This window comes from Rhinichthys klamathensis, unplaced genomic scaffold (assembly GCF_029890125.1).
Source record: "Rhinichthys klamathensis goyatoka isolate OS25496 unplaced genomic scaffold, OSU_Roscu_1.1 h1tg000139l_1, whole genome shotgun sequence".
Classification (NCBI taxonomy): domain Eukaryota; kingdom Metazoa; phylum Chordata; class Actinopteri; order Cypriniformes; family Leuciscidae; genus Rhinichthys; species Rhinichthys klamathensis.
In genome coordinates this window covers 413001-436102 of record NW_026606674.1, presented here as the reverse complement: position 1 = coordinate 436102, position 23102 = coordinate 413001, and the positions used below count along the sequence as shown (strand labels likewise).

The following is a 23102-nucleotide window of genomic DNA, read 5'->3' as shown; positions in this document are numbered from 1 at the left end:
CTTACATATGTGAACAAAATTCACAACAACATATTATTCTTAATATCTCTTTAATCACACAGGTCAATATGAATTAGTGAATCAATATCACAGAAAAAAAAAAAAAATCAACTTAGGACAAAATTAGGCACTGCAAGCAGGGAGACCAAAAAAAGCACCCTTAAAAGTCAGGCGACATTTGTGTTCAGACTAAACATTTGTCAACTGTTCCATTTTATTTCAAAGAATGCTTTGTTCTCCACTCAGTGCTTATTTTACTGCTCACAGGAGCACTTGCATAGCATTTTCCTCAAACTTCTTGACCTCCCTGTAACACATGCCACTTCAAAAACAACACAGCACTCTGAGAAAGTATACATTTATAATTTGTTACCAATCATTGGATATTGAATATACAACGGGGTCCAAAAAGTCAGAGACCACTATTGAAAATGCATTTTTCCATTACAAATTATATTATCAGAATAACAATTTAAGTTAAAATCTGAACTGAAAAATCACCATGAATATGAGAAAACCTATTTGGTTTGAATATGAGAAAACCTATTTGGTTTTGTCCTCCGTTTGCTTTAATGGCAGCGGCATTCAAGCTGCATGAACTCCACAAGTTTGTTTACAACCTGATTGTCATGTTCTCCAGCATGATTTGAGAATGATCCAAAGAGGATCTTGAGCTTCAATGGAAGAGAATGAATATAAATAAAAAACTAAAAATCCAAGGTTTCAAATGTGGTCTCAGACCTTTGTACCCAATGTACCTGTATGTTCTTGGAAGCGATGTGAGCTCTTCAGATGACTCAATTCAAGTGAAGAAGTTGAGGTGCAAACATAAGGCCATTCTAATCTGTTATCTGGACACTGATATTGTTGCATATTGTGATCTTGAATGACCGATGTTGCACGGTGCACTTGATTTGGAATTTATAGTACGGTTGTGAATTTGGAGTAGCGTGACATCTGTTTGATCTATTTCAAGTCCTATTAAAGTTCTCCACTCTTACTAGAAGATGGAGATTGACCTGCTCCCCCAGATGCTTCCACCTCCTTAGAGGCACTGTTTTTCGACTGGAAATTGAGGGAGGCGGAGTTTATGCAGTAGCGTTTCTTTGTTGGTCGAGGTCCATCATCAAAGAGGTGGCCCAGGTGAGCACCACACTACAAAGAGAAAAAATTTAAATAATCAACAATGTGCTTTCATAGCGGTGTAATTTTTTTTAACATTGATCTGGTTTTGTACCTGACTGCAGGTTGTCTCCACTCGGTGCATCCCGTAGGAAAAGTCGTCCGTTAATTTTATAGTGTCCTTATTGATCAAATCAAAAAAGGACGGCCATCCTGCAAAAGTACAACATTGAGGCTTAAGTGAATCTTCATGGGATCCACAAGCCTATAAACCTTCCATTCTAGTGTGTGTTTCCATCTCGTGATGTGCAACTTTAGTGTGTTGTCCTCTTCCTGGCCTGCCTTGATGTTAAAGCTCATTCTGGGTGAAATTCTCACATTTCCCTGTATTTCAATACTTTTGCAACAATACACTATAATCAGTAAGCTTAAAGGCATAGTTCACACAAAAGTGAAAAATCTATCATCAATGAATCGCCCTAAAATTGTTCCAAACCTGTATGAATTTATTTCTTCTGTTGAGCACAAAAGAACCAGCACGTTCGCTTTTGACCCGACAGGGGAAACACGGCTATTAATTTTGTTCAGGTGTAAAGCAGTAGCAAGTTTGTTATGATTATTTTGAAAAGAACACCAGAAAATTTAGGAAAAGCTTTGTCCTTTTGTTAGGAAATAAACTTTCACTGAATGACAGCAAAATAAGTTTGGGCTTTGCCGATGCAAAATTCACCACCACGATTCTTAGGTGTCTGGTTTCTGACAAAACCAGGGATCTTCTATCTAGCCTACTGCATGGTTGGATGGCATTTTAGAAGATCAGGAAGTGAAACAAACCTCAATGAAAATGGTCAGCGTTATCGGCAGAGTTACGGCTCTCTTACAATCCTGTTTCTTTTATCTGGAAAATTTCTACCCAGTAACAGGGGTGTACATGGAAAGAATGGCTGCTCTGGCTCATGGGTGGTCCTGCTCATGGCTCTCTGGGAAGGTGGAACGTCTGGAGGAGAAGAACCTTGGGAGCTTACTACTACACAGCCTCTGCTGGCATATTTGTTTAGGTTTTTGACAAAAAACCCATACAATCTTTAAAGTACTACCTCCTGATTACTGGTAGAGGGAAACACATTAAGTTAAACACTGCAAAGCAAAATGAATGAGCAGTAAAAGACTACTGGCACTGTGGAGTATACCATATCCAATTATTTGTCAAAACATCAGAGATGAAGTGTGCAATTTCTGTAACACCAGAATTAAAATATTGACTTTTTTTTAAAGGTTTAAACACTCCAACCATACTGACATAAATGCACAATATTTAAAGAATAATTCAATTACACTACCAATCAAAAGTTTCGGGTCAGTAAGATTTTTTTTTAAAGAAATTAATACTTTTAATAAGCAAGGACACATTAAATTGATCAAAATTTCTTTTGCACTTTCTATTCATCCAAAAATCCTGAAAAACACTGCATCACAGCAGCACAACATTTCTTAACATTGATAATAATCTTACGACTCCAAACTTTTGAACAGTAGTGTACAATGCAAATAATCTGCACTGAATAGTAAATCATGAGTGTCAAAATATAATACAATTTTAAAAAGACCTAAATAAGACCTTCAAGAAGTTAATTTCAGACTTAAGGACCCGTAAATACATGGAAAGAATTGTTCGAGGGCCACTGTGGGAGATTTGGCTTGATTCATGGCTTCATTCATACCCTTTATTCTAGCTTGCAACCCCAATTATTACCAAGCACATCTTGGTAACACTATCTGTGGGTCAGGCCCACTGCTGTGATATTACGGGTGTTGAGAAACAGAAGTCAGTCGAACGTCCACCCGCTCATTCTATACTTTCCCTCCACAACCCCTCGAACACCCCTCAGTCGCACTCTATACGGACCCCCCTCTCTCTCTACTCCCTCTTAGGGAGGAGATGCTTGGCCACAACTACAAAGCCACGAAATTCCACTCAGACACAGGAAGCTCTAGAGGGAATATAGGAATCCTATGACTCAGACCAGGAGAATCCTGGCAGATCGTCGCAGAGCTGATCTAATGGAGCTTTATCGCCAGGGCGAGCAGCCCAGTGAATGGAGCAGTGTAGAGGCACTCTAACAAAACAGGAAATTGAGTCTATATGAGTCTAGGCTGCAGCGTTGCCAGCATGCAATGCAGGCCGTTTGGCTCCCATCTCCACGTCGAAGACAGAAAAGATTCAACTCGAGAGAAAATCCGATTTTTCAACGCGGGGCCCAGATGTTTCTCATTTCGGCCTGTTTTCTGTAGAGAATTTGTGCATACACGTATGCTTTGTTCGGAGAGCGAATTAAAATAGCATGTGTAATGTTGCAGAAGTATGTGATTTGGAGCTCAGATCTGTAAGGGATCAACAAACCGTTGCTGAGATATATTATAATGGCATTGTACTGTATACACTCAGCGTCAACTCAACATTCATTTAGTCAGAGCTGATGAGAGTCTTTTAAAGCTTAAAACAGAAAACATTTAATACACATCTTAAACTCATAACAGAAAGTATATGCCATAAGCACTTCCAGGAAACCACCATATGATGAAATTCATAACAACTATGCACAGCTGCATTAAAATGAAAGTGATTATTAAACACTTTATTATTATTAGCCAGGCAAAACGAACAACAGATGCATTTTTTAAAGTTTAACTGTTGAAAATGCAACGTTCATGGTGAAAGATGCGAGAAGCAATGCAAAAACAACCTTTTGTCATGTCTAGTCAAAATTGTCGTCGGCCAATGTCACATCTTTATCATTATCTTCATTTGACCTTTCTCAACAAATATTTAATGAATTAATTGTGATCATTTGTCATTTTTGTAATCCATTAACAGCATTAATAAAAAATAAATAAATAAAAACTTCTGTATACTATTTCCCTGGGAGAATTAAATTAATTCAACAGTTATTCTCTAATTGTGAAGGAAGATGGATTGAAAATGTTTGATTAAAAACTATAAAATTCTAAAATATTATGGATGACAGTGGCTGAATGTTTACAGTCAATATCATTAATCTCATAGGGAACAGATGCATTCATTAAAATATTTTGGATATTTTGTAAGATCTTTAAGTCATGGTGTTGTTTCCTGTAGGTGCTGTAACTCATATATAAAGGAGCATGTGAGGTTTCATGCCCCACAGCTACAGCCTATTAGGCAGCTGACTGGATTCAAATTCGTCCTTGCAATCAGCCATAAAAGTCAAACTCTCCCTTAGTGAGACGGACAAGAGAAGAATTAGGAGCAATAAGCCTTAAGAACCATACCTGATCCGGAGTCAAACTTCTTATCAGACCTGCAAGGACAGTAAAGCGTCAATAACAAAATAGAAAAAAATATTGCCTAGCAAATAGCCACGAAAAACCCTTTTGATTTCGAATGGCAAAACGGATTATATAAGGTGGGCATGTTAAAGATGGGTCATTATGGATCATGGGTCATATATTACACTCACGTGAAAAGCGGAGCACCGCAAACGACACAGTGGTAGGTTCCTTCCTCTTTATTATCGGCATATGTTCCCGTGAAAGCACTAAGGATGACAAAACACAAACGGTGACTTCATACCTTTACATGATCTACAATAAATGAAAATTACATTGCTCACACCTGCTTGTTTCAAAGTTAATTTCGATTTCCCATGCTCCGTGTTTTTTTGTGTAAAAGACCTGTAAATATGTTGACTGAGCGTTTCTAATCTAGATAAGTTGAGGAGGATTTGTGGATGAACAGAGCAACGGGCCTCAGAATGCATCTTTCAGGATCCTTCCTTGCTTTCCTTTCACAGGGATTTTTCACATTCCTACTGCCAATGGGCCGATAAATACTTTCCCCACGTGTGTTTTGCCACTGAGGGATGAAGGGGAAGAGGGGAAGTGTCCGTGTTTTCTCTTCTGCGCTACATCCTTCTTATACTCAACATCTATCTCATGGCCTTAGGTTGTTCAGAAGAGAAAGTGCCATACGTTTTTATCAGCCAATCATAAAGAAATCTGTACAAAGAACGTTTAGTCCATTGATGTTTTACTGCCATGATCAGCTACAACAAAGTGCTTTAAGTAGAAAAAAAGGTAAATTCGAGGGAAAGACAAATCCAATATTCCTTTTTGCAACTGTTTGGACACACCCACTTGTTCTTGAATATTTTCCACTTTTTAGAATATATTACAAGTATTTAAAGACCCCCTATGGTGAAAATCAAGATTGTTGCTGTTAATATGTCTATGTGGTGTTTTTTATATGCTTTGAGACAAACCATGTCCAAATTCACCGGTCAGCACAATTGCCGAGTATTTTCTCCTTAAAAAGTCAGTGTACCAAAGACAGTGACTCAAAAAACCATCCCCGTTTCCGACCATCACAAACAAGTAACCAATCCCGTTAAAGTACGGGGCAGGGCTTTTGCTATCATTGAGCACAAGAACACCTTTAAGAAGGGACAGAAAAAATCGGGTACATATAGCAATATATTGGGCGAATCAGTGGGTGAAATTATTGACCGCAATTCAGTCTGAAAGTGTATTTTAAGGTGATTTTTAGTTAGAGTTGGTCACCCACCTCTCTGTGCCCTTCTCCTGAGTAACATGGTACTGCATGGGGGTCAATCGCTTCCTCAGCTCCTCCTCGGGGAACGTTTTGGGCCATGTCTTCTTACTCCGGCACGTTCCTACAGGAGAGACAAGAGTGGTTAGACAGACATAAGTGTTCGTAATCACCAAAATGAAATGTCAAAGTGCTAAACCATCTGTATTATTAAAAACAAAACAACTATCACTCTAATCTAGGTTCCTATGTGACTTCTTCCAAACAGGAGTCAGCACTTATGTCTGTTCACTTTGGTTGCAACAAGTTATTTGGGTTGGCCGATAACAAAGGATGACTACTTTAATTCCTGACTTGACTCTGGAAAAATCACAATGTCAGTGACAGAAACACAATCCAAACGCTCCGTCAGTGAAGTGCTACAGCCAAAGTATTACGCCAAGGCAAATTTGATTTTCCCTGCATAACATACGCAGTGAGTTATGACATTCTAGATGAGTGCTAATGCTGGCTGTTCAAACAGAAGGCAGCGATCTCGAGCTTAACAACAATGCTGACCTCTAGAGGTCAACCTGAGGAGTGAATAAATGTCACCAGATGGACTTTCAAACTCCAGTCCAACTCACATGTCAAACTCCGCTCCTGGAGGGCCACTGTCCTGCAGAGTTTAGCTCCAACCAGCTCCAAAACACCTGCCTGGAAGTTTCTAGTAATCCTGAAGACCTTGATTAGCTGGTTCAGGTGTGTTTGATAAACTCTGCTGGACAGTGGACCTCCAGAAACTGAGTTTGACACCCCAGTGATACAACTTCCATTGAATATAAACTTTAAAACATCAGCATGGAGAGAAAAAAAAAATTCAGATATCTTGCAGCCCGAAATATCCATTCTGGCAACCGTACAGTCCTCAGAAGAAGACAAGCGCTGTAGCCATGTTTTTAAAGGGGGCCAGATGTCCATCTGCACGCCATTTATTCACCAGGACACGCAGCAGTTTTAAATTACATACAATTCTACTGCAATTTCCCATTACAGAGTGCTTTCTCCCTCCTTTCCACCTTTTTTCCAGCTAATAACGATTTTTTCACTTTTTTCGTTCCTGTGGGGTCTGTCCTGCTCCTGTATTGTTCGGCCAGTTTTACGGCTTGTGTTCTGGTGAGAGCGGGACTCCCTTCATTTAGACTATGTGGAGAATTCCTCTCGACAAGATTGAAACCATGTGAATGGAGGAAATAATGGGGTCTTTAAAGGTCCCCCTGGTGAATGGACTCCATTGATGGGCCCTGCTCTGTCCAGCGAGTACAAAGTTACTTCTGACAAACATGGGGAAGAGGGGAGGAGAGCGCAAAAAGGAGGGGGTCGCCTCCCTGCAGGACTCTCCTGTATTCCTCTCGACTCTGTGAGAGGGGTCTTCTGGATCCTATTAGTGAGACAGAGAGAGAGAATTCCTAGTTTTTTGTGTACGGAGGACTCAGAACACTATTTATACTGTGAGAGAGAGAGGGAGGGGGAAAAGGGGAAAAAAGTGTTTTATTTCTTGGTTTGTCTAGAAAAGCCTCTAAGGAGGCATTTAAAGAAATTCAGGAATTCGGTCTGTGTCACCCCCTGCAAATGATTTAGTTTTGGTGCACCGAGAGGTCACGCTACAAATCAGCACGTTGTTCCAACATCCCTCCGCTATAACCTCAAGTGAAAGTTATTTCCTAATTGGGAGCAAGATTTGTTTTTAGCACAGGCCTTTTGCTTCAAACCAAACACATCACATCTTCCCCCAGACATTCTTCGCGCTTTTTCGTAGCTATTCTCAACTCATCGCTTTCAAACTTTTTGATAGTGCTTGCAAGGCAGCGCTGTATTGATTCCTCAAACATTTTGGTAAGTTTTCTGTGTTGTTTTAAATGCTTAACTCAGGCCTGATTCAGACTGCACGCATTAGCAGTATGTAGGCAAAGCAGTAGCATAAGTGGAACAGCAGGCACGAGTTGCACTCACGCTACCAGTGTTTCTGCATAATAGCACTGAAATGTGTCTATACAGATAACGAAGAACTCTAATTGACATGAGAAGAGGCTCATTTTAAATCAAAATCCAACAAAGTAATTAAACTCTAACCTCAAAAAATACAATACAATTATATAATTTATCTTGTATATGCCAGCCTTATTATGTGTACTACTTTTTAAAGCTAAGACATTTTAAAATTATTTTTTTTAACCCTCTGGTGCACCTTGCATTGCGGTCAAAAATGACTAAATTGTTTTTCTTTCAATGAAATGAATATATTATATTTTAGTTTGATGTTTTTTGTTTAACATTTTGTATTTTATAGTGCAAAATTATATTTATGCAGTAGTCACTTTTTGAGCATAGACCTGAAAATGAAATTTCTAACTTAAACTGTCCTAAATCTTTCCTAAAAAGTTTTGTAGCACAGACTTAAGTTTGGTCTCTTTTTTAAGAAGACACTTGGCAGATTATTGATGAAGTGAAAAAATAAATAAAAAGTGAACAGTTTATTATGAAAAATGCACAGAAATACAATTTTAAATGTTTATATGAACTATATTTTCCAAAGCATGTTTTACTCCAAAGCTGCTAGAAAATCAAAGCCAGAAATCGAAACAAGTTGTGTTCCAAATTTGAGGGTATCTCGAAAAATTTGCTTTCTGCAAGATTTTGTTTGGGCGCAGTACCAAACGTTTCCACTAGATGAAATTTGTTTCCCATTTATTTCCATTTTTTGTTCATATAGCAAGTGCCAAAAGCTTTACCAAGTTTTGTACCATTTTGATGAAGTAATGAAATTCTAAAAAACCAAAACGTATCATTTTTCGATCAAAAATGACCAAAGAGCACCAGAGGGTTAACTGACACTGAGAGAATATTCATCATTCAAAATGTACCTGACAGTGATGACTTCATAATATTTGCATAATGAATCGCAACTGTTCTTCCTTAGAACTATTCAATCATATAACCGTGTGTTACTTCTCATTCAGAAAATAAGCTGCATTTCATTTAGCCTATATACTCAACCAAAGACTAAAAAAAAAACTAAACCTGTCTAAAATGTGAACATTAATTTTTTGCTACCTTGCAAGCACTGTTATTTCCATCAGGTAATGCAAATCCAGTTACATTTTCTTATTTTGACAGAAACATCCAATAATCAAAATAAAACTATGACGTTTTAACCTGCAACAATGGTTATTTTACAAAATGCAATTAGATACAACTAATGTCCTCAGAAGACACCCTGTTTCTGTTTCATCTAGATTCCTAAAATGGAAAATACAAATACAAATTCAATCATTAGTAGAAATTAAGTTAAATGTTGAAGCATGCAGGCTTAAAAGAAGGTAAAACAGTGAGTTAGGCAGTATTCCATGAGCAACTGAAGATCTAAACAGAGAAAAAGAGCAAAGCAAAAGGTGACATTTCAGGGCAAGGGGGTCATCAAATGTAGAAAAACCAACTCAAGCATCAGGGGGAATCTGATATCTGGCAGCTTACTATTTTGAAATGAAAACAGAAAAAGAACTATCTATACACTTCCATGCATTTACGCAGAGACTGTCAATGTGAAGGAAACATTAGCCACAGATAAAGCTCACCGTCACGCTGCCTTTAGATAAATCCAGAAGTTGGTTTCTCCACATGTGACCTTATCATCAACCAAACACGCACCCCTTGCCGAACGCTCTCACACGCGTGTGCAGACACATGAAAGCATCAAGGAAGCAAAGCACACTGCACACACACACACACACAGCATCCAGGTGACCTGAGGGGAGCCCGCAGGCCTTGAGTTTTACAGGTTGGCCTTGGCTGACCAGATGCAGTAGATTGAACCCGGACATGGCTGCTGCTGCCGATGCTGCTGGGAGAACAGAAACAGCGGCCTGCTAAAACACCCTCCTACCACTCAGGCTAAAAAAAAAAAAAAATCATAAAAGACAAACATAGGCAAGGAGGGAGAAGAAGGAGAGGAAGGAGAAAAAAACATAACATAGGTCAACACAGATGTCAGTTACAGAGATGGACAATTAGAGCGGCCAATAATGGGACGGCTGACACTTCTCATGCAGGGAAAGACTGATTAACGTCACTGTGTAAAGAGAGAGAGGTGAACAGGAACGATAAAGAAGTTAAAGAAGATAATATTCACAATGGAAACCTTGTAGCCTTGTGACATATTGACTTAGATATATGAGAGTTAAACATGGTATAATATTGAAAAGCTTCAATTATAATAGGGACTTTTTGATTTTGATTTTCAATAAAGGCTTTTTAATATTATACCTCACAGTGGCTTGTAAAATGACTTTGAAACAGTTTCTTGTTGCCATTTATATATATATGCAGAACCATTTTGCATAGGAAACTGATATAAAAGCTGCTAAGACCCGGCGGTTGCTATGGGCGGCTTAAGCTTATCGGCGGTTTCTATGGCTGTAGCACGTCAGTTGTGTGTCTAAGAGCCATAAAGAGAAAACTAAACCTCACAATTTAATTTACACTAATACACATCTGCAACTTCACTAATATACTTTCAACTACACAGGCTTTCGCCGTAAAACAATGCACGGCAAAACAATCTAGTCTGTTTCTCAGTTAGCCTAATTAAACTTGCCTAATAGACACATCGCACATTATAGAACCTATGGTTACAGTACCTAGCGCAGTGGGCGGAGTCAGTGTTAGGAGCGGCCCTGCGGATATACGGGAGCGCCTGCATTGGAGCAGGGCCATGGATGCGAGCGGGGCCATGCATCGGAGAAGACGGGCAGCCATCCTGGCCTACGGAAAACTCGAGCGCACGCTGTGGATAGAGCTTTGAGGAAGAGAGCGAGAAGGTTTTTAAGACCTTCTCCAAACTTCTTGTAAAAGACCTATGGAGAATGTAACTAAAACTGTTAGAGGCCAAAGATTGTGTGAAATTACAGCTGAACTACAGCAGCAATAACAGGCAAAGCCACAGAGCGCTGCTGAGCGAGAGGGTGAAGCTGCGGTTTATGAGGAATGAGGTCCATCTAGTGGTTGTGCAGGTGTGTGAGGAAAATCTTTGTATTAACTGCAACAAATAGGGAAGAGAAGAGTATAAATGACAAATTATAATTATATTATGATTGATTGATTTTTCCATTTAGAAAATATTCTTATAGTGGAGCAAAACATATTTGGAAAAATATAACACCAAACAAACTTTTCTTAGAACTAACCAATTTTTCTCTACTATACATATTTTGGTAACACTTTACAATAAGGTTCATTAGTTAACTACATTAGTTAACATTAACTAAGAATGAACAATACTTCTTCAGCATTTGTTAATCTTTGTTAATGTTAATTTCAACATTTACTAATACTTTATTAAAATCTTGTTAGTTAATGCACTGTGAACTAACATGAACAAACAATGAACAGCTGGATTTGTATTAACTAACGTTAACAAAGATTAACAAAAAAAGTAACAAATGTATTGCTGATGGTTAGTTCATGTTAGTTAATACATTAACTAATGTTTAATAAATGAACCTTATTGTAAAGTGTTACCCATATTTTTACAAAAAAAAAAATAGTGAGACTTTTACTTGAAAAGTGCATAAACGTGCTATCTGCCTTAAACATAAATGCAACTTGGTTTGATATATATATATATATATATATATTTTTTTTTTTTTACTAAATTGCTGCTCTGTAGACACTCAAATACTTTTAAGGGCCTGGTATTAAATTTCTAATTACATTTTTTTTCTTATGCAGCAATTTGTGTTAAAGAGGACACTGATCAAAATAAATAAGGCAAACATGATTATTCTTTAAATGCAATAGCATTCAGACACTTGTTGGTACTCTCAGTAACTCTTCACCCCGGGCTGGGCTGTCTGGAAGGAGTGGTTTTAACACATGCACAGATACAGACACAAGCAAGGCCACATTTTAAAAATAGCCAGCACTCACTTGCAGAGAGGACTACAAATAGAACTCGATTGCAGCTCTGCAGAATCACACCATAGGTCTGTGATTGTCTACAGCTTGATGTTTACATCCTTTGCATTCCAGAAAGTTCTGTAAACATTTTAACAACTGATCCAGTGCTTGTGTATTTTATTAATTAATTTATTTTAATATTGTATGTAAACCTGTACTGTTTAATGAACCACTACAGTTTGTAAATACACTTAAGTAAAGCCATATCTAATTTAATTAATTTGTGTAAAGCCGAACTGGAACTAGAATTGCTTCTGATCACTATCAACTGCCCTTATCAATTTAACTATACAATTAGTAGGCAAAATAAAGTGCATTTGAAGCCAGAAATATCAAGTGCTCTGAGTATCAATGCGGTTTATAAATACAGCATACTTGATACTTGGGGTAGAGTCATAACTATATATAGTAGTAGTAGTGCTACGGATGAGATCGGAAATGTTTTTAAAGCAGATCAGATTTGTATAATGAATGGCTGCTATTTAACAAAACTGGTTTTGATGGTTGAAGGGCCATTGCGAAATGATTAGTCTAAAGTGAATGCTGGCAAATGAAACTGCATTAGGAATGTATGAATATCTCAAGCATGGGGAACTTTTGGCAAATGATCTGTGCGTTTTGTTTGGCAACAGCCAAATTGACTGAGGTAATAAGCTTGTTTTGTTACCGACACAGTGAATGATATTTAGCATATTGAATAGGACATTTGCTAACTCAATGCAGAGGGAAACTATAAGCACCTGGCAATTTCATGACTCACAAACCCAAACATTCAATTCCATATATATTATTACATTAAACGTCCATCGGATGACTAATCATCCTGACAGGCTTTGGGAAGTTCATTAGATAGGTGCCAGTACTTTAGATGACAATTAAATAAACATGACATCAAATATTAATGTCTTTGAATGGACTAACAAAAAACTACCATAGTCTACTTGAAATTGGAGTGTCATGGTAATACCCTAGTGTTTACATTGTATCATAGTAGTGCCACTGTACTTTTTTTGAAAGGGTGTGGTTTACATTAAATGTTACATAATAATGCCTCGCTACACTGACATCACGTGTGGGAGGATACATAGTATACATTGTATACAAAGTGTAACTGATATGCCTCTCACAGAAGACCAAATTCCCTGTGTCTATTTACGTAAATTTTTGCCATATTAATATAGGCATACAAACTAATAAGCAGATATATCGCATATAGCCTATTCGTTCGTTCTATTTCAACTGCGTCAATTTGATAAAATGACAGTAAAGTATAACGGTGTTGTGTTACATGTTCAACGCGTAGTCATAGAAACCCTGTTGCCTGCATTGAAGTCACTTAAAAGTGCATAATACAGAATATACATATATAGTAAGTAGTTACACGTACCAGACAGCAGAAACAACGTTAAAACCGAGTAGGACAGCAGACTAGAGAGTGAAGGGGGGCCGCTGTGAGAGAAGCGCATTTGTCAAACAGCGACACGACCGTGTACTTCTTAGGTAATGACAAGTGCATTCTGGGAAATTCCTCTCGCTGGGCAGACGAGCTCCAAATATGAGCAATGCGTAATTTGCGCGCATAGTTACTCAGCCCGAATCAGTTTGTGAGCTTAGCAACTTAATTACGTCAATAGGCAGTGCCAAAACGGGTTACTGTTAATTTGATTATTCGCATAATTATCATGTTGTAATGCAAGTATTCTGCGATGCATACCATCAGATCACTCAATCCACATCCTACTTCTTCCATCAGGTCTGAGATCAGCCAACTGCAAATATTAAGTATTAGGGAAATGCGAAAAGCTCACTCTAGATCAGTGGATAACTTTATGTATTAGTTTATCAAAAGTGTATATTAAGATGTAGCGTCAAATAATTTAATCAGTGTGGAAAGTGTAAACCTATTAGTTTAGTGTAATTTATTAATCATGCTATTGTTCATTTCCATGTAGTGAACATGGTCAAAAATATCTTGGTCGCTTGGTCATACAAAAAAACGTTATTCCATTGAATGTTAAAGAATATATTTAGGCTATGGTTATTTTCACTTTTTTGTACTAGGTACTGTTGTCTACATTACATGTGTACTTAAGCTTTTTCAGTTCAAGGATCCTTGTCGATGGGTTAGAAACTGGGAATGATGCAAAAACTTAAAACAATTTAAAGTGAATATCACGTTGACAGCTGGGTGGATTTTGAACAGCCTCCACTTTTTCTAAGACTGGTAAATTAATTAAAATTGACGGTGTTGCAAAATAGGAAGTGAAATGTCCATTTTTGCATCTGAAAGAGATGAGATATGAGTTAAGAACAAGATTTTATATATAAATATTGACTAACATATATTAATAATTTTCAAAACACAGTCTGTCACTCACAAAATAATATCCATTGACTTTATGAATGATCTCTGAGATTATAAACAATGTATTGTCTAAGACTGATTCGTAATACTAATATATTCACCCATGTACCTGGAGTGGGCAATTTTAAAGAAATGTTTTCAATCATTAAAAGATTGCCTGTATCTAAAAAAAAAGTCATTACCAGGACTCTATATAAATGTAGATGAGTCATTCTGAGAAAGCACAAGTTAAAGTGTCCTCACGCAGAATATGTAATGAAATTCAACAAGGAACTGAACATTAGTAATAAACAAGTACATTTTATTTACCTCATATCAACCCGAACTGCATCTAAACAAAAGCTGATAAATCGTTCTGTGATCCAAAATAGACATGACCGCAGCATGACATGCTCTGTTTATGAATGTGTCCCGATACAAATTAGAATCAGATCACCGGTTTAGGCTGCGTCTGTAGCACAAGTGTGTTCACGAAAGTCAGAAAACAACTTCCATCAAAAAGGTCTCTTTTGGAAATTTAGAAGGGTCAGATTAAAACAGCAACAGGGTGGCATTTCAAATTTGCCAAGTGACATGTGAGGGGGTAGAATCCATCTGCACCAATTAATAATGGGAAAAGCATAACTTTTAAAATATAAACAAAAACAACAGTAAATAATTATATACTTGAATATAATCAGGCTGTGACAATTAAGACTAGTGTTCAGAAACATGGCATCAAAGGGGAACAATTGTTCATTTCTCTCGCAAAGCCATGTAGACCCTCCACATGCCACGTCTCTGAAAGCAGCAGTGTAGTTATTCTGTTGGCAAGAAACAAACGAGAGCTTATAACGATTTCAATTTCATACAGATGATTTCAACCACCACCATTCAATGAGATATTTACAGCACCCCTTTCTAGAGTGTGTGCATGCCGTTCTTGGACTAAAAACTACACAAAAAAAAGTCAAAAATAATAAAGGGAATACATCAGCTAAAACATCCTCAGGGAAATAAACATCCACAATATATGATACAATTCAAAGCTTAAATATAGGCATACTTTAACCAGCACATGCAGCTATGTATAGCCCAACACAGCTCCTTGGAATAAAGGAGGGGAGTTAGTTACATAAAAAATAAGCAGAGGCCGGAAAACTTTCATTCTTGTTGTAAGATTTAAAGTTGGAAGCCATTTTTGTCATTGAATCCATAAAGACGGTATATCAAAAACAAAGAAAATACATAAGAGAAACAGAAATTTGTGTCCACTTGCACCAGATATGGGAAGGACAGAGGATTGTGTCGTCCACCTCTCCTAAAAGTTCTCACCGGACCGAGCAACTCTCTCTGCACCGGTTTCACGCCAGTGTGTACATCTCCCTTGCTTTCCTTGATACCGAAGGACAGGGGAAAAAACACCAAAAAAAAAACACAGCAGCTCACAGGTTTAAACACCATTGCTTGCATATGGCTGACAAAACTGATTGGGCGTCCCAGGTCGCCCAACAGTAAAAGCTCCTGAACGCGGTTCTCTCTGGTAAGGAGGACGCAGGAGGAATGAGCCTCGTATATAGCGATAGAGAGAGCAGAGAGGATGGTGGTGGCCGTTAGCACGTCCCTCAAGAGAAACCCAGTGAGCTGGACGTGCTGGATCGCTGGTTCAGGCGAGACATGCTGTTCATGCTGGAGCTGGAGGGCTTGAGGGGCGTGTTGCTGCCCAGGGCTTGTGGGAAACGCTGGTGGTAGCGATCCAGACGTAGGTACTTGACCGTCACCAGCTTACCTGTAGCAAATGGATGACAGGTTGAAACGCACTGAAAACTGAAGTGGCTCGGATTAGTCTAGAATAAATACGACATTTATTTACCATCAAACCAGGAGCCATGAAGCGCTTTGAAGGCTTTCCCAGAATGCTCTGCTGAAAGGCACTTCACATAAACGCAGCCCTAGACAGGAAGATCATATAGAAAAATCAAGCCATTAGTTAAATGGTTCTAGGAATATTACTCCGTTCCAAAACACAGTGAAATTATAAGGCAGCAACATGCTCTATTAGAATCAATTGTGAGTGTTCATTTTAATTTTTCGAATTAGTTAACAATAATAACATGGATTATAAATTATTTTACCCAATATTTGTGTTCTCTTCCAAAGTTCCCTTAGTAGGCAGCAGGCAACTCATTAGCTTTTGGACAAAAGCTTATAAATTCAGGCTGTACATTTTGTAAAGACCAACATAGGCTCAGGATACTCACCTCTCTTGAGTTTTTGTCAACAGCTATGTGAACGATTCCATCGTTATCACTGCATTTCTCCAAAATGGCTTCTTGAATGGCGAGGTGCCAGTTTTCCCCCACTTCCCTGTTCAAGAGGGAAATACGAGAGTAGTGAGATTATTTTTCTAAAAAAAACCCACTATAATAACAGCCAAGCCTATATAATCTTATATCTGCTTGAACAACAAATCCAATGTGAGGTTGTGTGTTAAATTCCTTGGGAAACTTACATTACAGGATCAAACATGTTGCGAATCTTCAAGCATGGCGTTAAGCTGTTTGGTGGTGAATTTCTTCGGTCCAACGGAAATGCTAAAGAACAAAACAAGCCATGAAGTCCATGTACATACTCTATACATCCAAAAGAATGTGGACACTACACATGAATGCGTGTTGAACAATTAACATAAAAAAATCAAGTTTGTCCTACAAACAAGTCAATCAGAAGGAGGTATGCACATACTTATGGCCATGTATGAATATGAAAAACTAATATGGCACAATGGTTGGACTTAAAATGTTGATGGTTGATTGCACACAATGTAAGAGTTACCTTGGCCTTGCCACACTTTGGAGGGCATGCTGGACATCTTATCAGGTGACATTGAGGGCTGAATCCACCGCCACACCATGAAGTCCGCCCCTCCAATCCTCTGCTTTTCTGTCCGGATGCGAGACTCGTTAGCTGAGAGGAACGCAACAGCTCTGTCCCACACTTTCTTCATCTTCTTTCTGACAGAACAACACAAACATACTATTCAGGACTGTTGTCGTGAAAAGAGGGCGTTTCAGGCAAGAACGCAACCCAAATGAAAACCAAATTCGTTCAGCAACAATGGAATACCTGTCTTGAGGCTGGACAAGTGAGTCACGGACGTGAGGGATGGGCAAGTATGCCTGCAAGTCCTTATTCTCCTGAGAGGCCTCATTGTGGCTTCTCATTACATCTGTAAAAACACAAAGCACATGCATGTAAGATGCATTGTGTGTCTTCTAGTTAAAATTAAGCTTATAGTGATGAGACAGTCTTACCGATGATCCTCTCCACCATGTCATACATTTGTCTCGTTTCCTCCTCTTCTCTGCGCCATCTGTATTTCATGTAATACACCAAACCCAAAACAATACCAATGCCTAAAAAGAAAGTGTAAAAGGAGAACATTTGTGAAAATGATGCTTTTACCAAAAGAAGAACGACAAATTCTACAAACAGGGGATGCACACCTGCGAGGATGAGGAGAACTCTGTGGATCACAGTGAAGAAGGCGCGTCTGAAGCGGCAGGAGAATGACATGCGGGGGTGGATGGACTCCAGCCGCGAGATTTCCGATACGTACTCTATGGGTTGAGCAGGGTCGGCACCAATCAACCTGCCCAGAAAACGGCACACACCCAGTGAACACAGGAAAATGGTGCACACAAACACAGCGAGAGATACTAAAGATATGAAACCTACACCTTGTTAACGGATAGACAGAGAGGCCGATAGATAGATAGAGAGACAGACAGACAGACAGAGGCTGATATACAGACAGGCCAACCGGAAAATAGGCTGACCAAAAGAAAAATACTACACCGAGAGATACTAAAGGTAAGAATGTTACACCTTTTTAACATACGAGAGGCCGATAGACAGACAGACAGGCTGATAGACAGGAAGGCCTACCGACAGAGAGACAGAAACACATGGAAGGATATCAGTTACCTTATTCCGACAACATCTTTGGTTTTCATGATCCATTCTAAAGACGTTTCAATCAAGTTTTCATATGCTTCATTTTGGAGCTTGAAAGAGAAAGAGACCATGATTATATTGTGCATTTTAACATTGGCAGAGCAACAATTTCCCAAATTATACAATTAATTATGACAAAAGGTCTGTGCCAATTACATAAACCACTTTATTTGACTTAAATGATTATAAAATATAGCATCAAACCCTTCAAAGAGCAAAACAAACCTTGAGGTACGTGGAGGCGTCACTAAAAGAGACGCTTCTGTTTAAAGGATTTTTAAAGTCTCCACAATCATGCTCTCCTGAAAGGCAATCAAAATGCTTCACATTTTAATGCGTTCATATATATATACATACCAATTCCAATCCATACAATGTTTAGATGTTAAAAAATGAGCTGTAACTGTATGCTCACCTGCAACATTGGCCAGGTGCTCATGTAGAGACAGGAGAAGGTTAATGATGAGGTCTCGGTCTTTGACATCCTGTTGAATCAAACCAAGTACATGTAGAAAGTACATTTTTTAGGACTGTACAACCATCTTATTGGTGAATAAAAAAGGGAAATTACTTGACGAAAAGTTTAACACAGGTGAGAAGAAAGATACTTACATACTGCTTATCAAACTCGGGTCCAAACGGGTGCTGCAGGACTGAAAAAGAAAAGTAAAGTAAGATGACAGACGCCATTACTCAGCATTAGCAAAAATCTGTCACAGTCCAGTTATATTATAGTATTATGACTGGATGACGTTTCCCAATCGTGCCGAGGACAGTCAGAGGGAGTGACCATAGAGGAGGGCTGCTCATCGTCTCGCACTAGAAGGTGTGACTACGAGCGAGAGCCTCTTGTCGTCTCACACTTGAGTCATTGTCTGAACATTGCGTTTCTGTCCTCCTCTGGCCTGGGCCCAGATTTAGCACAGCAACTGCCCTTCCCTGCATGTCTCTCAATCATAGACAACATCCGTCTGGTATCAAACGTGAGCCGTCTGAAGTCGCAAACCATTTAATATACCAACCTCTAATATGAAGACATACACCGACAAAACAACAGCTTTTAAGATTCTTGCCCAAGTTTGACCTAGATTTCAGGCAATGAGATGTTTAAGGACCCATTTTGCTGGTTCTGTGGTTGAGCTACAGCTGTGAGTGGCTTACATTGCCTTAACCATGGTAAAACCACTGAAATACATGGCCTTAAGTGGCTCATTTATATAATGGCAGAATCAGTAATACAATAAAGGATATTATCTCTTTTATAAAACATTACAGATCAATCAAAATATCCCATACTTGTCCTTCCAGTCATTTTTTTTAAACTTTAAATATTCAGAATTGGATACCAGCATACTAAATAGCATGTGAAAAAACATACTATGCAACGATACATGTTTCAAACAATACTATGCTACACTGTTGTCAAATGCAGTTTTAGTTCACGTTGCATACAGTTATCAAGGCAGTAACAAAAGTAAAAAAAAAAATAAAAAAAATTCAGTTTAAGTGTGTTAAAACATTTTATATCAGTCTGATAGTCAGGATGTTGAAAGTCGTGGATAATATGATAAAGTCGTATACTGGAAGATTAAGCTAAGCGCACTGAATGCTGTAGGAGATATTTTATACATACAGAACATTTTAAACTGTGCAAATGTAATGAACACTACAGAAATAGCCTAGTTAGTAATAGTAGTTTGATAGTGTTGTTCAAAAAAATCTAAATCACATAAGCTGCGAACAACAGTCTGCCTGAGCAAGTAAAAAAAACTGATACACAATCACACAAAGTGAGAATGAGCATTTAGCCGGCCAGAGAAGTCAGTTACTCAAGCTGGCCGCAAACTCCCAGAGTCCTCTGAGAGACAGACAATTAGGCCGCTTTAGCTTGTCTGTGACCTAGATGTCTGCAGCACGCTCTCCAGTCAAAGCTCCTCTCCCTGAGAGGCCGGCCATGCCACAAATATACATAGTAATTCATCAGTCGCCTTCCTCTCAAGAGTCGTCTCTGCCTCCAGAGCACTTTACTCTGATGGTACTCAAGCTATTTAAACTGAGCGGCTTTGAATGCACATCCAAGAACAGACTTTCTCTCATCGGGGAAAATGTATCCAAAGATTAACGCTGGCTATCACATTATGATTATGAATGATGACAACATGTCAAAACGTGGGGACTACCAGACTAGCCATGATTATTCTCAAATAACAGACATTCAGAGGGTTCCCACACTTTTCAAAAGTGATTATCCCCCAACTTCGCATCACGCATCTAGTCATTTGTAATTGCTGGATAATGATTAAAAAAATAAATAAAAAAAATACTTAAAATTATTAAGTACAACAGAAATATTTTAACTTACTATTTTAATTATTTATAATAGTTTTAACTACCTTTTTTTTTTTTTTTATTAATTTAAATTCTGCCTAATGAATGAATGGATGATGTACATCAATTTGAAGATCAAAGATCGTTTTAATCTACAAAAAAGCTCTATTTAACCAAATAAATTGTTTAGTGCAGGTCATAATTAGAAACTGTTAATTAATTGATATGTAATCATTCATATTTACTATCGAAATTTATCACAACCTCAATTTTAGTAAGAGAATGTAGGCGAGAACTGGAAAAACACAAAGGCACCACACAATCACAAATATGTTGAGAGATATGGAGCGCTGAGACGTTGGGAGTAATTTGATTAAAAGTTTGTCTCACAAACATCGTGTTGCAGCATTTAAGGTGAAGGTGTGATCAGCAGCCTGAAATCCACCAGGGCCTGGATCAGTCATTTCTGACATAACATGTCTCATCACACACATATTTCTAATGCAAATACCTCTCTCGGTCCGATAAAGCACCAGTGGGAAGTGCATTTCCTGTCTGAGGAGGTGCAAATAGTCTGGGGTGATAACTCATGTGTGAATTGGGCACGTTTGACTCAACGAATTGACAACGTTGGAGTTGCCGAAACAGAAAAAAAAGTTGAGGAACATTCTAAAGTGTTAAATGTGTAATATCTTAAAATAATTTTGCTTAAGTGAATCAATACAGATGTTAATATGACATTTTTACCATATATAACAGATGCTAAACCACACAGAATCTTATAAGAGAAAGAACACTAGTGCAACTACCATTAATATTAATGAATATGATGGCTCACAGACTACTGAAACTAAAATACATCTATATTCTTCATCACACCATGGCAATTCCTTAGCATTCTTAATAGTGAGTACCATACAAATAGCATTGGTATTACAGTCCAATACATTCATTGCACCATTGTATTGCCAAGCATGTTTTTTACATTCCATGGTATCCATCATGGTATTCTTGGGAACTGGGTGGAAGTAGGCTAATATACATTCATAGAATGGTTTTTAAGTGGTAATCGTTCAGTAGCATCGGATACCAATTTGCCATGGTAGTTTCATGTTTTGTGTACAAGTAAATAGTTGACTAGGTTTTAAAAGACATGCCACCTTCAGCACTTCATACTCACTGACTACATCCCCCACGGAGGTGCTGGAGCCTCTCATCCGCAGGTACATGAGGCCCAGCAGCACGAAGAACAGGCAGGCGGCAGTCAGGAGGAACATGGACAGGTAGTGAGCGCTAAAGCCGCCGGTGGCGGACACCTCCTCCCGTTTAAACTGCTGCAGGAGCTCGTCCTCCGGGACCGTGGTGTGCTGCTTGGGCTTGGTTGCTGAGGCATGGCTGTAGGAGTGGTTGGACCCGGTGTGGTTCGAGTGGTTCGCTCGGTATGTCGCGGTGTAGGAGGGAAAGCGCGGTCTGAGCCCGATACTGAACCGGCTGTTGCTGCCACTGCTGCAGGCGGATTCGCCGTCTCCGTTGTCGAGGTGGTTCTTATTGAAAGAACCGGACGGGATGCCGCTGCGGTTGTCATCCGCGTCAGTCCCGGAGAGTTTCGGGTAGCTGCGGCTCACGTAGCTTCCGCTGAACTCCCTCGATTTCTTGCCATCGTCGTCCCTTCGTTCCCCGACCATATCTAGGTTGAAGTCGGGAGTATCATGCGTCGTGTCCGAACTCCAGACGCTCCGGTACGGGGGAGAGGAGGCGGGTGGACTATGTCTGAAAGTCAGACGACGTTCGTGGGGACGGTCTCGCTCACCCTCCTCTTCCTCCTCCTCGTCGGAATCGGAATAATCCCTGGCTAGATTACTGCTGTTGTTAGACTCGTAAAAAGCCTTATTCCCGTTCAAAGCCCTACTGTCTCTATCCGTTTCCTCCAAACCGCTGAATTTACCCCGGTCTGCCCACCACGAAGACCCAGAAATGCCTTTCCTGTCCACGGATAACCCGAGGGAGGCGGCGGCGGGTGTTCCCGCAGGCCTGATGGTGGGTGTCTGCTGCGCGGATCCTCGGTCTCTCCTGCTGCCGCTGTGATTCGGGCCTCCTTTCTTCTGCGGCACCTCCGCGTCCGACTCGTCCGAGCTGAAGCCCAGCACGAACTTTCCGGCTCTGCGCTTTTCGCTCCGGCTGGCGCTCAGGCGCGTGACGTCACTGCCCGGTGGCCTGGCGCTGAATCCCGAAGCTCGCGCAGCGGCGTTGCTATTACTAGCGCTGCTGCCGTTGTTGTTGATACTCCCGGTGCTACTGCGCCCTTTCCCGCTCCGGGAGCCCCGAGGCTGTGGCTGCTCCTCCCGCAGCTTTTTCAGTTTCTTCAAGTACACGGGCCGCGTGCTCTCCGTCACCGGGCCAGGGGTGAAGCCGAGCCGTTTTAATTCAGACACAAGCTCCTCATCCGTTAACTGTGCAGACGCCATCTTTGCACGAAAAAACGCACACAGCGAGACACGGCGGAAGTGACGTGGAAGTAAGCGGACAGACGGCCAACTTGAAAGGAAAGAAATCAAGGACACTTTTTTGTTTTTTATTATTAAATGCACATTATACAACACTATGAATGACAATCAAGAATAAAGGGTGGAAAACCGGCGGTTATCAGGTGGAATACACAAAGCAGACACAAATCAAATTAAAGTTTATAAATATTTTACAAAATATAGGCCT

The 23102-nt window shown here is 39.4% G+C and overlaps 2 protein-coding genes across 4 annotated transcripts; both read right to left on the bottom strand.

Moving 5' to 3' along the window:
• Nucleotides 1-920: 920 nt before the first annotated feature.
• On the bottom strand, nt 921-13226 carry msrb3 (methionine sulfoxide reductase B3). Of its 3 annotated transcripts, none has more exons than XM_056257480.1 (7): nt 13089-13183; nt 10384-10541; nt 5723-5831; nt 4620-4697; nt 4432-4460; nt 1238-1335; nt 921-1155 (listed from the first exon to the last, which is right to left on the bottom strand). In XM_056257480.1, exons 2-7 carry the CDS (start codon nt 10499-10501, stop codon nt 982-984), a joined length of 606 nt encoding a protein of 201 aa, XP_056113455.1. In that variant the 5' UTR covers nt 10502-10541; nt 13089-13183; the 3' UTR covers nt 921-981. The 3 variants fall into 3 exon arrangements, with proteins under 3 accessions (XP_056113455.1, XP_056113457.1, XP_056113456.1); XM_056257482.1 differs by lacking the exon at nt 10384-10541 and adding an exon at nt 9492-9637; XM_056257481.1 differs by lacking the exon at nt 10384-10541 and having other exon boundaries at nt 13089-13226.
• Nucleotides 13227-14346: 1120 nt separating this feature from the next.
• Nucleotides 14347-22855, bottom strand: lemd3 (LEM domain containing 3). The gene is made up of 13 exons (XM_056257475.1): nt 21571-22855; nt 18675-18715; nt 18478-18547; nt 18288-18364; nt 18033-18112; nt 17552-17697; nt 17360-17461; nt 17172-17274; nt 16881-17059; nt 16558-16639; nt 16307-16412; nt 15919-15997; nt 14347-15834 (listed from the first exon to the last, which is right to left on the bottom strand). Exons 1-13 carry the CDS (start codon nt 22853-22855, stop codon nt 15671-15673), a joined length of 2514 nt encoding a protein of 837 aa, XP_056113450.1. The 3' UTR covers nt 14347-15670.
• Nucleotides 22856-23102: the final 247 nt, after the last annotated feature.